Source organism: Chelmon rostratus, chromosome 1 (assembly GCF_017976325.1).
Source record: "Chelmon rostratus isolate fCheRos1 chromosome 1, fCheRos1.pri, whole genome shotgun sequence".
Taxonomy (NCBI): Eukaryota; Metazoa; Chordata; class Actinopteri; order Chaetodontiformes; family Chaetodontidae; genus Chelmon; species Chelmon rostratus.
This window is the reverse complement of record NC_055658.1, coordinates 33,531,731-33,548,888: the sequence shown is the minus strand read 5'-3', so window position 1 is coordinate 33,548,888 and position 17,158 is coordinate 33,531,731. Positions and strand designations below refer to the sequence as shown.

The following is a 17,158-nucleotide window of genomic DNA, read 5'->3' as shown; positions in this document are numbered from 1 at the left end:
TTCTCTTAACAGCCATCAACTGTTGATGATTTATCAACTTGCAGTTTGTAACATCTGGTTTATGGCAGCGGGACAGTGGACACTTTGTGGACGTTTTAAAAGCAGATCATGACTGTGCAGGTGGACAAAAGCAAAGCAGTTAAAAGTGAAGTGGAACTGGACCTCTGTGTTTTTGTACCTGCGGGACCTTTGGACGTCTTCGGCGCTGATATCTTTCAGAGCGACAGAGAGGCGATCGAGCACATGACGGATGAGTGAAAGGACGCTGATTGCAATCCACCACAGAACAGAGCATCTGCCGTTTTCCCATGATTCACCGCTGACCTTAATCTGCTCGCCGTCACTTCAGCCGTCCTCCCCGCTGCGTGATTGTTAATGTATTCTGTCTGACGCGGTCACACGCCGAGGAGGCCGCTGGACCCGTCTCGCTCGCCACCAGACGTCCGGAAAAAACTGGGCACGCCGTCGGGTCCTTTACCCAGCGGCGGCTGGAGGAGACACTCCCCGCTGATTGGCTGAGCTGGTGGCTGAAATTCAGACGTCTGCTCTGCTTTCTTGTCCTGTGCTGTCCTGACCGGTCCTGACTTGTCCTGTCTTGTCCTTTCCTGTCCTGGCTGGTCATGACTTGTCCTGTCTCATCCTGACCTGTCCTGTCCTCTCCTGACCTAGCCTGACTTGTCCTGGCCTGTCCTGTCCTGTCCTCTCCTGACCTAACCTGACTTGTCCTGTCCTATCTCATCCTGTCCTGACCTGTCGGGTCCTGTCCTGACTTGTCCTGACCTGTCGGGTCCTGTCCTGACCTGTCCTGTCCTGTCCTGTCCTGACCTGTCCTGTCCTGACCTGTCCTGTCCTGACATGTCCTGACCTGACCTGTCCTTTCCTGACCTAACCTGACTTGTCCGGACTTGTCCTGACCTGTCCTGTCCTGACTTGTCCTGACCTGTCGGGTCCTGTCCTGTCCTGACCTGTCCTGTCCTGACCTGTCAGGTCCTGTCCTGACATGTCCTGACCTGACCTGTCCTGACATGTCCTGACCTGACCTGTCCTTTCCTGACCTAACCTAACTTGTCTGGACTTGTCCTGACCTGTCCTGTCCTGACTTGTCCTGACCTGTCAGGTCCTGTCCTGACCTGTCCTGTCCTTTCCTGACCTAGCCCGACTTGTCCTGGCTTGTCCTGTCCTTCCTGTCCTGTCCTTTCCTGACTTAACCCGACTTGTCCTGTCCTGTCCTGACCTAACCTGTCCTGACCTGACCTGTACTGTCCTCTCCTGTCCTGTCCTGACCAGACCTGATCTGTCCCTGAGTCTTCCCTTGTTTCTTTTCTTATTCCTTTCATGTCCTCCCTTGCCTCTTTTCATCTCCTTTTTCCTCCCCATTTATTTCCTTTTCCCTCCCTTTCTTTAACCTGTCTCTCCTCACCCGTCTCTTCTCACCTGTCCTCTCCTCTCCTCTCCCTTTCTTCAACCTGTCTCTCCTCACCCGTCTCTCCTGTCCTCTCCTCTCCTCTCCCTTTCTTTATCCTGTCTCTCCTCACCTGTCTCTTCTCTCCTGTCCTCTCCTCTCCTCTCCCTTTCTTTAACCTGTCTCTCCTCACCTGTCTCTCCTCACCTGTCTCTCCTCTCCTCTCCCTTTCTTTAACCTGTCTCTCCTCACCTGTCTCTCCTCACCTGTCTCTCCTCTCCTGTCCTCTCCTCTCCTCTCCCTTTCTTTAACCTGTCTCTCCTCACCTGTCTCTCCTCTCCTCTCCCTTTCTTTAACCTGTCTCTCCTCACCGGTCTCTCCTCACCTGTCTCTCCTCACCTGTCTCTCCTCTCCGTTTCTTTAACCTGTCTCTCCTCTCCTGTCCTCTCCTCTCCCTTTCTTTAACCTGTCTCTCCTCACCTGTCTCTCCTCACCTGTCCTGTCCTCCTTGCGTTCCTCCTCTCCTGTCCTCAGTTGGTCCGTCACTCCGGGTCTTCCTGTTGTTCCTCTGAATGGATTCATGTTGCTTCATGAAATGTTCCGTCTCGTCTGCCAAATCACATGAAGGGTCGACGGCGGCCGCTTGATTGCGCCGCTGCCGTCTGACCACGATTGGTCGGCAGAGCGGGCCGGGCTCTCCTCCTCAGCTCTGCTCCTCTCCTCCAGGATCACCCAGACGTCATAGCAACAGATGGCGGTTTGATTACCGAGCGGATGTTCCAATTTATCACCCCTCGTGCCCCTCGGCTCTGCATCGTGTTTCAATTAAACAGGGATTTGGAAGCAGCGCGCTGTAACCCGAGTCAATCCTCATAATTCATTAAGAGGAGCTATCATGCATGGAGGCGTTGACTGGAGGAGGATTCTGGCATGAGTCAGGAGCCCTGAGCCCCTCACTGGGCCGGAGGAAACCGGAATCAGCAGGGTATGAATGCAGTACCCGTCCACCAGGGTCCAAATGCTGGTAAAATTTGGCGTTTTTTGGAAAATCAGTTTGGGCCAGCCCGGCACACTTGAGATGTTCATTTATTACATACAGTCTTTTTGTATTAAAGTTCTCATATCGTCAGTCATCATGAGATTTAACTGCTCCAGCGACAAACAGAAGCCAAAAATATGTCAATGAAGTCATAATTCACCTTTCTCTCTAATCATACACTCAGTGTTTCAAACACCGATAGATATGCTAGGATACGGCTAACTACAGCTACATGCGTTGCAGTTAGCTGTTTATATGTGGCGCTCACAGCTTCTAGTTACCAGCTGGTCAACGACTAATAGAGGCCGTGTTAGATCTGTTTTAAGATAAGATCAAACTTTATTAATCCCCATCCAGGGAGAGTGGGGACGATCCTGCAGCATAATCCAGCTTTCTGCTGTTCATTCATACACTCAGTATGCTCCACACACTCATATTTATCACCAGGTGTCAGCAAAATGTGGTTAACTACACAGCGTTAGCCTTTTGCTGTGGTCAGAGGCCATGCTGGGGTTTTTGATGGTTAATCTCTTGCTCTTCAGTGAGTGAGTCGGTCCGTCGGTGTGTCGCTACTGACTCACTCTGAACGAGGCCTGAGTCACTGTTCATATGGCACATCCTCTCAGAAAGTTCGCCATCAATCTCTCCCAGCCGTCTCACTTCACACTTGGCTTCGAATCATCGCTGCTTACGTCAGGTGAAGGGAAAACACATCTGGACACATCACACCTGAGCATTAATCATGTTCTCACCCATCGTGTTTGACGTGGTTGGTCATTGCAGTTAGTTATTTTTTTGCACATTTTGTGTTTGCATTGATGGATTTTGTTACGTCGTCTCACTCGTCTTTTTGTTTTAATGCTCCGTTAGTATCACACTTAACTCGCTGCCACATTTCTCAGCTTTTACACTGGATGAGTCATTGAAATCTGGCTTACTGTGCCGTCCTGTGCTGTGTTTCCGGCATCATTTAAAATAGCTCTCAAGGCTGGAGAGAGCAATAACTTGGTGAAAATTATAGATGTCATCTTGAAGTGCACACAGAGGCACGATTTGACCAGATTTTACCTAGGTGCAAGGGGGGGCGTTCTCATATACTATCTCTCGCAATCAGTGCAGGCTCCAAAGTTTTAGCTGTTATAATTGAGCGTTCTGTAGCGACAGAGAGGCCGGTCGGTGTGGCGTCTGCACAGATGCAGTTGTTGTACCAGACTCACGATCAAAGTGAAGCTCAGGCCATCTATATTCATCTGTATGTCTGAGAAATGACACTGGAGACACAAGCAGCTGAAATTAGTCTCTTTTGAAAGGTCTGGTCCTAGACTGAGCCTGGTCACACCAACAGCGAAAACAGCAAACTTTTAGGACAGGAAATATGATTTCAGTGGAACTGCAGAAATCAGAGCTACTAAATTCATTCCGTATGATTAAATTGTGGAGCAGAATTGAATGTAGTGACATTTAACACATGATTTTGCACCGCTGACTGACTTTAAGATTTCAAACACTTGTAATAATAAACTTTATTGCACAATTCCTGCAATACAAAGTGTTTGATGCTAAAGCAAAGAATCATAACATTTACAATAAAACAGGGGTTAAAGGATAATGTAACTGAGGTTAAAACACGTTACAGAGGTTACAGAGAGAACTGGCAAGTCTAAAATAAATGAAACTATTGACAGTGAACAGCTCTGCAGAAGAGATGTGGTGTTGGCTTCAGTGCATTATTACCACATACCATTTATATCTGTCTGTCTGTCTGTCTGTCTGTCTTGCATGGATGCTGCTTCCTGGCTTTTCCAGCTCAGAGCTCAGACATCCACACAGAGAAGTTTAGAGCAGAACTACAACATCTGATCACGATGCATCTCTGTGGACGTATTCTGGACATGTCCCCCCGGTTGGAGACTCGGGGACAGACCCAGAGCACTCTGGGAGGATTATGTATCCCGTCTGATTGGACGTGAGCTGAAGGTGTATGCAGGCCACGGCTCAGTGTGGAGGGGTGTTAACAGACACAAACCCTCTCTTGTGGTGACAGGGGAAACAGCTGATGAAGATGTTGTCTGTGTGTGTGGGGGGGGGGTCTATTGACCTGGCGGCGGAGCAGGGATGCGGTGGTGGTGGTGGTGGTGTAGTGGGGGATAAGAGGCTTCCTGCTGGAGCTCAGATGGAGAGAGGCAGAGAGGAGAAGGTGAACGAAAGCTTAATCAACTCATTTCCACCTCTGAGACCCTGATTAACTCACCACAGGAGCTCAACCGCCCCCCCACCACCACATATGAGTCTGGGTTACAGCCGAGTGTTGAACCTCAGTGCTCTGAGGACTGATTTAATCTGCAGCATCAAATATCACACGCTGAAAGCTGGCAACAAAAACAAACTGTCGGCCTTTTATTTCTATATTTGCATATTTAGAGTGAAGTGAGGTGAAGAGGTGATGTCTGGTCCAGCAGGTATCACAACTGGCTGATCCTGATGCTCCTAGGTGGTGTAACAGCAGTCGTTAGAGTCGTTGGGCTCACCTGAGGACAGGTGTGAACACAGCTGAAAACGTTTCTGTTAACTGAGCTCAGCGGGGAAGATCGGCCTGAGATAAATGAGCCGAGTGAGAGATCACAGTGAAAGAGCCGTGATCCAGAACCAGAACCAGAGTCCTCGAGCCCCGAGCGGGACTGAGGCTTCGGCGAGCTGGAGGAGTTTAAAGGAGGCGGGACCCCCACCGCGTATGATACAGCTCCCACACCCACCCTTCACTCCTCACACACTTTATCACCACACATTAAAAACCATACGGGTCATAATGGAGCTTAATAAATGTCAGCGTCACTGCTCATGTGTGAAGGGTGGGGGGGCTGAATGTCTGTTTACCTTGTACATGTGTTTAATTAGCCTCTGCCATGCTACACTGTGTGTGCACCGTCGAGTCTCACTGATGTGAGGAGATGAAAACGAGGGTAATTAGATCTGATAGCAGGTGGAGGGGCTGAAGCACCAGGCATGAGTCACTGTGTGTTCACCTGCCGCTGGGACGGTGTCACACCTGGAAGTCTGCGGCCTGATGATTGTGTTAAAGTGCTGCTTTGTGTCAAAATCAAAGCCAGGCGACAGTTAGCCGAAGATGAGGACGATGATGAGGATGATGTGGACTCTATTCTGCATATTTTTATACTGCCTTGTTTCATTTTTGTTGTTATTATTAGACATCATGATATACTACTATATACTATTATTGCTATATGTACTCCTGTACGTAATTCCATATATTATTATTGTTAGTATTGTTATTATGGGTACTACTATAGTATTAGTATTAGCAGTAGCAGTAGTCTAGTATTCTGTTATTGTTGCTTTTATTCTTGATGTTGCACATCAGATCTATAACCGGCTGCTGTTTATTGTTGTGTGTTGCACATTGTTGACATATTCACATTTGCATATTTCATGTTGTTTAATATTTATGGCTCTATATGTTCACATGTTTTTACATATTTCTCTTACGTTCTCTAAGACGTTCTGATTTCCTTTCTATTTTTATGGGTGTTGGAGCAACTGCAACTGACCCAGTTTCCCCTCAGGGATCAATAAAGTTTCCTGACTGGGTTTAATGTAATGTAATGTAATGTAACCCATCAGTCTGCGCTGTGGTTTATTCACTGGACTTCCTGTCCCAGCTGCAGAGCCTGCTTTTGTTGCAGGTTGGGGTCGTGCAGCAGGTCTCACATTAACAGCTCGAGTCTGGAATAAATTTAGAGGAAGCTGTGGATGATTATTGGTCTGCAGAAGTGGGTCCGTGCTGGACACCTGTAGTGTCGGTGTGAAGTTAGCGAAGGGCAGCCGATGATGAAGATGTTTCACTCCGAGTCCAAACCAGTGACCTGAGGCCTGCTCTGTCACTGACGTGGTGTCTGTGGTTCAGTTCATTTCTGAACATGAACATTGTTATATTCTCTCAGGTATGAGTGTCCTGATCATCTGATCATCTGTAAAAACAGTATTACTTCATTTGTACGCTAACATTAGCCAGTTGAAGCTAATCATTCTTTAATTATTCACTCTTCAGTTTATTTGTCTTGAGAGATCTTTAGGAAGCGTTTGCTATCAGCATTTCTCTCCTGACTCCTCTTCCTCTTCAGCTGTGTGAGAAGATGAGGGGGTGTAGGGAGGAGTTGGTGTGACAGCCCGGTCCGGGAGACTGCTGGGCCAAAGATTAAAGCGAATTCTTTAATTATTTATTTGCTGCCAGCCTCCGTCGCTCGCCATGACAGACCTTTGAAGACCGGCGGCTTTGATGGAAATGAAATTTCATTTTCTGGCGTCCTGTGTCCTGCGTCTGGCCTCTTGGACCTGTCACATCGCCCCCGAACGGGGACACCAGAGGGTCAGGGAAGAGTCACCAGGACAAAAAGAGCGATTGACAGATGACTGAAAGCGTGTGTGTGTTCCACAGCTTAAAGCCGGCAGAATCAATAGGAAGTATCAGCAGAGGATCAGTTTGATTACCTGTGGTATTGATCCCCGCTGACGTCCCCTCATTGATTCTCGCAGCAGAAACATGTAAAACAAATCTGGCATTTTCAACGAGCTGGTATTGATGAAGCGTCTTCAGTGGTGGAACATCAGGAGCTCTTTTGGTTTCTGGGCTTCGATTTATTTTCCAGGAGGCAACAAGACCTCCGTGTCAGTTCCTCAACAAAGTCTGCTCCACGACACAGTTCAATAAAACCACAATACGTTTCAGTTGTTCTTGTTTTGTCATAATCATTCAAATGTAATTAAAGTTTTTCTTATTCAGCAGATTACAGTAAGTTATTTATTCAACTCCAGTCAAATATTAAAGGACAGCAATGTTTTTATGAGCGGCTCCACTTTTTTCTTTTCTGACAAAACAGAATGTTAGCACGCAAAGGTGGATTTCAAAGCTGCGCGATTTAAACGTGAAAGGATCCGTTTCCAAGAAAACTCAGCGAGGAACCTTCCAGTCAGACAATGTCTAATCGACAAAGTGAAGAAGTTTCAGCTTTGTCTGTCTGCTCTCAGCACTTATTGTTTTTAATTACTCAACAATTTTCTGATATTTCCCAGAATGCTCTCCTTTGTCCGCCAGCGTAGAGGCTTAAATTTGAGTCCAGGGTTATCATATAACATAAAAAGTTTCTTTTCATGCTTGTAGGTGTATAAATGTGTGTGTGTACCTCTTCCTCTGACGGAAAGGGGATTTCTTTGCTCACTGCTCTCAAACTCCACTGTTTGTGCTCTCAAACACGGATTTGACATCATCCTTGTGTCTATTTGGCCGTTTATCCACAGAAACACTCCAAACAACATGAGCTCAGATGTGCAGTTTAATAACTCGTCAGTCTGATGGTGCCCGTGCAGAGTTCAGTCTAAACTGGGTTTCCCCTTCATGAGCCTGCTGAGGTGCCAACTGGCAGCAAATCCAGAGCACAGCGGCCACGTTAGCGCTGAAACAGCTACAGGCGGCGTCTGCGTGTCCACACTTTGACTCTTCATTAGACTCTGTGTCAGTTCATGACACTCACCTGCAGCTGTGTCACTCTGTCATATGACAGGAAATAATCCAGACACATCAGTGTCTGTTCTTATTGACAATAAATAAACCAGCAACGTGTTGGTGTGACTCTCAGTGCTCTCTGCTCTGTCTGTGGCTCGTTGCTTCCCACTGAAGACACGTATAGAAATATATACAAATATATCTTCATTAAAAACAGCTGCAGTAATTTCCCTAAATCGCTGCTCACTGTAGTTTTTAGCAAGCAAGCCGGAGGAAATAGTGCATTATTAGAGGTGTGTGTGTGTGTGTGTGTGTGTGTGTGTGTGTGTGTGTGTGTGTGTGTGTGTGTGTGTGTGTGTGTTTTCAGTAGTTTGTGGAAACATGGAGCTCAGAGGAGACAACCTATCAGGCTGCGATACACAGAACTTGTTAGTGGAGACGTTCACTGTTGGTTTTGTCTTTTCGTGGGATTTTAAAGCTTTTTGCTTTAACTCAGAAGTCCACATGATGAAAGATGAACTTTTCTCACTGGTGCTCATGAATCTTTGAAAACGATGTGAAGGATTTTTATCGGCTAGCTGGATGAAGCTTTTTGACGTGTTAGACGGTAACAAGCTCAAATACAACGATGAAGGAAAAATCTAAAATATTTTTAGGCCTGAAACACCCTCTGACTGTAAAATGAACCGTAAGAACGACGAGCAGCCGGATGCCTGGATGATGATGATGATGATGATGAAGATGATGATGATGATGGTTGGGGACACATACTGTCATGACAGTGTCTGTGTGGAGGACTGCAGGAGCTCAGCCAGGTGTTTGACTGCTGAACTCAAACTGTTCATACAGTGTCTTGTTCATCACTGTGTGCTGGAGCTTCACTGAACAGAGTGATCTGACGATCGATCAATCAATCAATCAATCAATCAATCAAGCCTTGAGACAGTATTTTGTTAGTGTTACAGCTTCAGTAATGCTTTGAGAGTGCGTCTGAATGTTAACAAAATAATTACTGTTTGTCTCAGAAGCTGAACTCCACAATGTTAGAAAAGCTCAATGAGGAAGAGAAGCTCCAAACGTTTGTTCCTGAGGCTGACAGCTGGCAGGAGGCTGAAGCAGAAACAGCATGAATATATTTATATAGTTTGTGTATAGTTTTCCATTTCCTGTTTAACCAAACCTCGTTAAATAATGAAGCGTTATTATCAGATTATTCTGCAGACGTTCATGGTCCGAGAGGAGGTGTCCTGGTGACCTCACCCTCAGCTTGTGTCTGCTGCTAATTAACAAATGGTAGCATGCTAACATACTAAACTAAGATGGTGAGCATGGTATGAACTGCTGAACATCGGCATGTAAGCATTGTCCTAGTGAGCATGTTAGCATGCTGATGTTAGCATTTAGCTCACAGCACAACTATGCTAAGTACAGACTGACTGTAGATTCTTCACTGCTTAATGTGAAAACAGACACAATTCTTTATTTTTTGACTTTTTGATAACTGACGTGTGTGTTAAAATAGAAACGTCGGGCTTCAAATACACACTTTAAAACAGGCCGTCAGGTTTTCATTGGTCGTCCCTGCTGCAGGTCCAGTGAACCAGGCCTGTGGCGTCAGTCTCGTCATGCTCAGCCTGACTTTAACATCTGACTGTATGTTTCCATGTTTGCTGTTAATGAGGAGGATCTCGTTAATGGCTTGATGGTGTAACTACTTTTCTTGTTCCTGTGTTTCTGTCCAGGTGGAGCGGGAGATAGCAATTCTGAAGCTCATAGAGCATCCCCACGTTTTAAAGCTGCATGACGTCTATGAAAATAAGAAATACCTGTAAGTATTCGTCCAGGTGTTCAACGCTGCGTTTGCAGTGTGAGCACAGCTTCATTTCTTTATAACTGCCGTTGGCCTCAAACTGAATTAATATGCATAAAATATGGAGGTCCATGAGTAGTTTGAACCAACTGCAGTTAAAATATATCGTCTATTTGAAACTTTGAAACAAGTTCTGCTGTCTTTTACTTCATTACGTTATTGCAGAGGTTACATTGTGTGAAAATGTCACAAAAATGTAAAGAAGAAGACTAAATTTATGGAAGATGTTTGAGATATCTGACATGAACCTGACCTAACAGGAACAAGCAAAAAGTCTTCATCACTGACTGAATGTCGGTGCTGTAATTTGATTGGACATCAGTCAGCCACCACAATGAGTTTGTCATTAGGCAGGACGACCACACTACTGTTTACTGTGCAGGTTTCAGCCTGAAGCGTCTGTGCTGTGCTAATGTTAGCAAGCTAGGCTAACTACCCCCCCACCCCCCACTTTTCACAAGAAATGTGAGGAGGATTCAGATTCTTCGAGGGCTGACAAACATCGACGAGACGTGAAAATGAAAAACCAAACGCTAAATTTTACTCCGGTGTGTCGACAGCACTGCGGAACAATTTAACATTTAGTCGAGCGCCTTCGCCGTTTGAGCTGTGGGATTTTATTAAAGCGTGAAATGTTTTATTGGCCCCCCTCACTTTAACCCCCACCCCCACCCCCCGACTGTGCAGCTTTAATGCATATCCATGTTTAGTTGTACACATTAATCTACTGCGTGTGGCGGCCGTGCTCCAGCGGCGCGGCTTAATGCGCCGCTCAATAATTGATAAAGGCGCCGCTGTCAAACGGAGCGGGGATTTGTTTTCCTAATGTTGCGAGGACGGGGACGGATGGTCATCGCGGACGTACGCGGCTTGCTGTGGAATATTTCACACTCACAAATCACAAGCCAACACGTTTCTAATTTAAATAGCTCTGACAGGTAAACGCTTGAGCAGATCCCTTAATCTGCTAATAAATCAGTCCGCGGGGACGAGGCGGCGGGACGAGGCGGCTCGGGATCACAGATGTCTCCGAGACAAATGAACGCAGGAGATAGATAAAACATTTTAAACCACGAGCACACAAACCAACACGGGCTGGAGATTTTCTCAAGGATTTACATCCTGCATCAATGTACTGAGGCGACTTCCACACGTCGCGGCAAAACACTCGTAGTCTACGACTCAATTACTTCATTAATGCCTCTTTCACGTTGAGGAAAACTCATGCGGAGGATTTGAGGATGTTTGCTCTCTTGTGAGATGAGATTGTAAGATACTGCCGTGGAAAACCTGTATCTCCACATCTGAAGTATCTCAGGAACTGTGGGGGAAACACAAGAATCCAGCACATTTGCTCACTTGTGCTGACAAATACAGAAGTGAAATAAAGGCTCTGAAGGACCAAGAAGGTGTTAATAAAGTCAGTTGATCTGATCTGAAATCAGTCTTTGATCTGATGTGCGAGAACTCTGCAGTGAGAAAGATTTGAAGGATCTTTGGTAGAGAGCGGGACGAGCGGCGTGTGAACAGAGGGAGAATCTTCTGCACTCACTCTTGACCCGTTTCCTGTCTCCACCTGTGCAGGTACCTGGTGCTAGAGCACGTGTCCGGGGGGGAGCTGTTCGACTACCTGGTGAAAAAGGGCCGGTTAACACCTAAAGAGGCCAGAAAGTTCTTCAGACAGATCATCTCAGCCCTGGACTTCTGCCACAGCCACTCCATATGGTTTGCTACCTTCACACTCACAAACACCTGTTTTTATCTTTTCACATCAGCAGAGATCTGTCGCTCTCTCCCATTGGTGTCTGTAGAAAACACGTACTTAGTTAGATATTTTAGGTTTTGCTGGCCTTCTTAAGGCACCAGTTAAAATTTTGTGCAGGTAAGATGAAATAAAGTTGTTATGGCTGAGAACTGCAGCCTCATCAAATACATATTTGAAGGTTTGTCCGTTTGGACATATACAAATACCTGCTGCACCTACTTTTGAAATCTAACATGTGGGAGAAACGGGTGTAAAATCTGCAGGGAAAGAATCTGGATGAAGAGTGTGAGAGACACAGACACAGACAGGTAAACTGTCGCTAGCCTGTAGTTAGTTACCTGCACACAGTTCACCTCAGCGGCTTCAGCTGAACCTGTGTTTCCACAGCAGCTGCAGTCCAGCAACATACAAAGTCATTCGCTCACTGATCTGATCGTTCTATTGTCCACAGCATCAGACTGACTGACTCATTATTTCCTCACACACCTGTATCCAGCGTCAGCAGCAGAAGCTGTTTCTTCTCTGATCTGTTTTTTTCAAAGCGTCCAGACATGCGGTCTGATTGACCGTCGCTGTGCAGATCAGCTGAAGCTCATTTCATCCGTAGTTTTAGTAGATTTCCACTAAACTGAACAAGGACTTTGAGCTCTCGACGGTGAGTCACAGAGAGAAAATGGTGAAAATATTCGAGTCGTATTTCTGGAAGATGACTGAACAGCAGGTTCCTTCCTGCGTTCCTCCTCTTCAGCCTCCGTCCTCATCAGCTGTAACCACCTTCAGGTGGTCCAGCTCCTCTGGATCTCTTTTCATCTCTGAAAGCACCTTTAGCTGCTCAGCACATGGCTGCAACCCCGTGTGTCTGCACATCAAAGACGTCGTGACTCTCAGCGTCAGACATCGAGTGTTTAGATTTATTCTGTGCTGTGTGTTTCCTGGATGAACTGAGGACATCACAGCTCTTCAGTCTCTGTCCTCTGTTTCCTGTCGTCCTGCAGCCACAGAGATTTGAAGCCTGAGAACTTGTTGTTAGACGAGAAGAACAACATCAGGATAGCAGACTTTGGCATGGCGTCTCTGCAGGTCGGGGACAGTCTGCTGGAGACCAGCTGTGGGTGAGTGCTTCACATTCATGTCCGGGTCCTTCAACTTTGGGTTTGGTCCCAAATAATGAACAGTGCATGCTCAGTGCAATGCTAGCAGAGTAGTGGTTAGCAAACATGTAGCACATTAATGCAAATCATCAATGCTGTATTATATTTGTGTAGTAATAAACTGTGGAGGATTTTCTACAACCCTGATTCCAAACAGGTTGATCTGCTGTGAAAAATGTCAGTCAAACAGGATGTGATCACCTGCTGATCCTTTCTGACAGAAACTGACCTGAAATCAGCACAAAGTCAATATATTTACTGTCTGAGCTCATCAGCTTCAGTGATTTCTGTAAATATCTGCTGATCCTGAATCTGATGCAGCAACACGTTTCAAACACGTTGAGACAGGAGCAGCTAAAGACTGGGAAAGATGTGGAACGCTCCAAAAACACCTGTTTGGATCATTCCACAGGTAAACAGGCTGATTGGTAACAGGTGAGAGGATCATGATTGACAGGCTCAGTGGTTCACAGCGAGGATGGAGTGAGGGTCAACACTTTGTGGAGTGCAGGTTCTGTTAGTTCTGTGTCCGTCCTTTGTCCTCTTTTGTCTTGTCTCTGTCTCGTGCACACATCGGACCACAGCTGACGACCTGCTCGGACAGTTTATGACTGGAAATAAAACTCCTGGAAGATAAAATGGCACAGGAAGCCTTTTGCTTCATGTCATTCAGAAGCAGCAGCACTTTGAATAAATGATGCTTTCAGTGAACGAGGCTTCCATTGCACCTGACCTGAAGTCAGTTAGTGTTCTGTTAGTAAAACAGCTGATTAGTGGAGCTCTGAAAGTCCTGACCTGAGCACAGCTTCAGTGTGCGTGGTTGATTTGGCCTGTTGTGTAAAGATGCTGTGGCTCTGGAAACAGAAGAAATCTTTCAGTTCGTGAGCTCCCGGTTGTTTGTTCCGCAGGCTTTAGAAAGCTCTGCAGGATTCAGGCTGGTCCGACGCGTCCCGCTCGCCACAGCTAACCGCGGGCCAGGGAGCGTTTCGTGCAGTCAGTCATGTGGAACGGCTAAAGCCGAATCCTCCGGCTCAGAAATGCTGCACAAAGCAATAGCGGAGAACATGGAGTTACTGTGCAGAATGTTCTGCCTGCAGTTACTCATTAGTCTTCATTAGAATTCAAGCAAAACAGGAACTGGTTCCCCTCGGAATAATGAAACAGAGCAGGCTTCTGTTCTCTCTCAGCAGTATATTCATTTCTATATGTTTATGCATGTTTGGGTCCTGCTGGAATCTCACCTGAAACTTGTTATTCAGTTTTTCTATTAATTACATGTTGAAATGCTGTTGAAGCAGCTCTTATACTCATTGTTCTGTAGGTGAGTAAAACGACAAATTTAGCCCAGTTTCAAGTCAGTTTACCTCTTACACTTTACTCCCTTGTTCCCGAGCTTTTGACTGAATCATTCAGTCCTCCGGAGTTCACTCAGCTGCCTTACAAATGTAGAGTTTTCTTCTCCTGAGCACCTCGAGGATCTGCTTAATCTCACTTAATCTTCTGATCAGGATCGAAGGCAAACAAGGAAAGACTTCACAAAACCAGGCTGACAAAATACTGAAATAAAAGACATAAAATACGAGGCAAAAAAAATGTGAAGGATCCAGAAAAGCAGAGTAAGTGGACCTTGAGTTGAGATTGTTTTCAACTGTGTTTTTGCCCCACGGTGGTTCCTTCTGGCCTTTTGACCTGCAAACAACCAAAACCAGCAGCCTGTTTCCTGTGTGACAGACACGCTGAGACATGCTGAGACACACTGAGACAACCTGAGACAACCTGAGACACGCTGAGACACACTGAGACACGCTGAGACACACTGAGACAACCTGAGACACGCTGAGACACACTGAGACAAGCTGAGACAAGCTGAGACACACTGAGATACACTGAGACAAGCTGAGACACACTGAGACAACCTGAGACAACCTGAGACACACTGAGATACACTGAGACAAGCTGAGACACACTGCGACACGCTGAGACACACTGAGACACGCTGAGACACGCTGAGACACACTGAGACACACTGAGACAAGCTGAGACAAGCTGAGACACACTGAGATACGCTGAGACAAGCTGAGACAAGCTGAGACACACTGAGACAACCTGAGACACGCTGAGACACACTGAGATACGCTGAGACAAGCTGAGACAAGCTGAGACACACTGAGACAACCTGAGACAACCTGAGACACACTGAAACAACCTGAGACACGCTGAGACACACTGAGACAAGCTGAGACACACTGAGACAACCTGAGACAAGCTGAGACAACCTGAGACACACTGAGACAACCTGAGACAAGCTGAGACACTCTGAGACAAGCTGAGACACGCTGAGACACACTGAGACACTCTGAGACACACTGAGACAAGCTGAGACACGCTGAGACAAGCTGAGACAAGCTGAGACACACTGAGACACACTGAGACAACCTGAGACACGCTGAGACACGTTGACGTCGGTGGTCAGTGAGGAGCAGATCTGCCTCCATCTGTCACGTCACTCCTCCACTTCAGTGATGAAGATGTTCATGAAGAACCTCTGATGGATTCTGTAAATGTCTCCATGAGTAACAGCTCAGCGTGTCTCCTCGTGTGACGTTAATGGAAGGCGACCACGAAGGCGTGGCACCGAGCAGGAGGGATGCTGATTGGCTGTGGTGTAATCAGATTACACTCAGTGTGTTTTGACTGTTTGTAGTTCTGCTCCATCCGTCAGCATAATGAGGTGAGACGCCGGCAGTGATGGACCGCGTGTTTACTCGTGTCCCGCGGAGGTCTCTGCCTCGTTTGTTGTGATTAATCCACACAGAGACCGGAGAGTCGTATCGCTCTGTGTTCAGATCAGACTCCAGTCAGGACCTGCTCCTGGTTCCACTGGAACCACGGTCCTCCTCCTCCTCCTCATCGGCTCAGCAGACGTCATAGAAATCCCTCGAAGTGCTCGTCTTCACTTTCAGGAATTATTCAGTAGTTCTCGTTCAAACATGCTGATAAAACATCTTCTTCTTCCTGTGAGGAGCGCAGCGGTGACCACAGATTACTGCAGTTTTAGCGAGTCTCCGCTGCCCCCCGGTCCCTTTCAGGACTGGTTGATTACTCGGGACATGCGAGCATCGCGTGGACAGACCTGTTTCTCTCCGTGCTCGAGTCAATACTCATCATTTTATTAGCATCTTAAAGCTCATTTGTTCCATCGGCCTCTATAAATTCCTTTTTCTCAAAGAGAACCACTGTTTTATAAAGTGCTATAAATAAAGTTTGCTCGCTTTTAGCCTCTTTACAACAAATCATGTCGACTTTACATCACAACAATCGATGCTGTTTGGAATCTGAATCTGTTTTCTCGACTGTTTCGGGCATCCGTTGACTTCTCTTTCTTTCTGTACGATACGACAGTCCATCAGTGGACATCTGAAACCTGCTTGATTTGTGTTGTAATTTAATCCAGATCAAAGGTTTTAAAACGTTCACTGTGATCGATGAAGACGTGTCTTTACTGAAGTAAAAGTGTGAATACCACATCCTGGAAATACTGATAAAAGTCCTGCGTTTGATAAATATAAAGTATTTTCAAGAGTACCTGATGATTATCGGCCCCTATCAGTGTTATATTATTGGATTATTATTCCAGGTACTTTATGTGTAAACAGCTTGTTAGTGTTACAGCTAATCGAGTTTCAGCTGTTTAATTCCTTTACATGCTCCTGTCAATCAAACAACGCCTCATATTTGATGAAATGACCATTTGCTTTGTATGCAGACTCTGAAACTGTGACGTCGTCGAGTTGAAGCACGTGGTTCTGAAACGCAGTAACGCAGATGCAGAGAGAAACGTAGAATACTAACTCTGAAGTAAAGTACACACAGATTGGTTCAGGGCTTGAGTCAAAGTGCTTTGCACCACATCCTGCGATGCATTACACTCATCTTAATACTGATGACATCACCATGGAGATGAAAGGAAACAGCTGAGAAGAAAAACGACACATAGAAACGGTCCAACGTGTCTTTGAAGAAGCTGATGAACATGAAGTCTGTGATCTCTGGATCCAGAACTTCTTTCAGCTGACGGCTGAAACACACAAGTCGTGTCACATTGTGGAAACAGTGTCGGAAGCTGTCATATGTTATTCAACGGGATGAGCCATCATCACTGGAATTTGGATTGAGGCCATCTCATGTTATGTAATCGTCACTTAGCGAACACGAAGTGACCCACGGCGGGCAGTCAGGCCGTGGTATCTGCGTGGATTTTTGGTAAAGTGGTTTGTATTTGGACAGAGAGCATCAGGAGGCTCTCTCATTTTGTGGCCGCTGGCCGTGTTTCCTGTGTGAGCGTGTGCTGTTGTGATGTCGTGTTTCGACCGCTGTCGGTCGGTTCCAGCGTAACCGTGTGTTCGCCTCCCG

General features: G+C 46.3%; 1 protein-coding gene across 1 annotated transcript in view; it reads left to right on the top strand.

Moving 5' to 3' along the window:
- LOC121607413 (serine/threonine-protein kinase BRSK2-like) overlaps positions 1-17,158 on the top strand; it is a 115,347-nt gene that overhangs the window by 66,409 nt on the left and 31,780 nt on the right. The window contains exons 3-5 of the mRNA XM_041938194.1: positions 9,702-9,787; positions 11,414-11,554; positions 12,590-12,706. Of these exons, the coding sequence (XP_041794128.1) occupies positions 9,702-9,787; positions 11,414-11,554; positions 12,590-12,706 (344 nt within the window). The remainder of the gene's footprint in view (positions 1-9,701; positions 9,788-11,413; positions 11,555-12,589; positions 12,707-17,158) is intronic.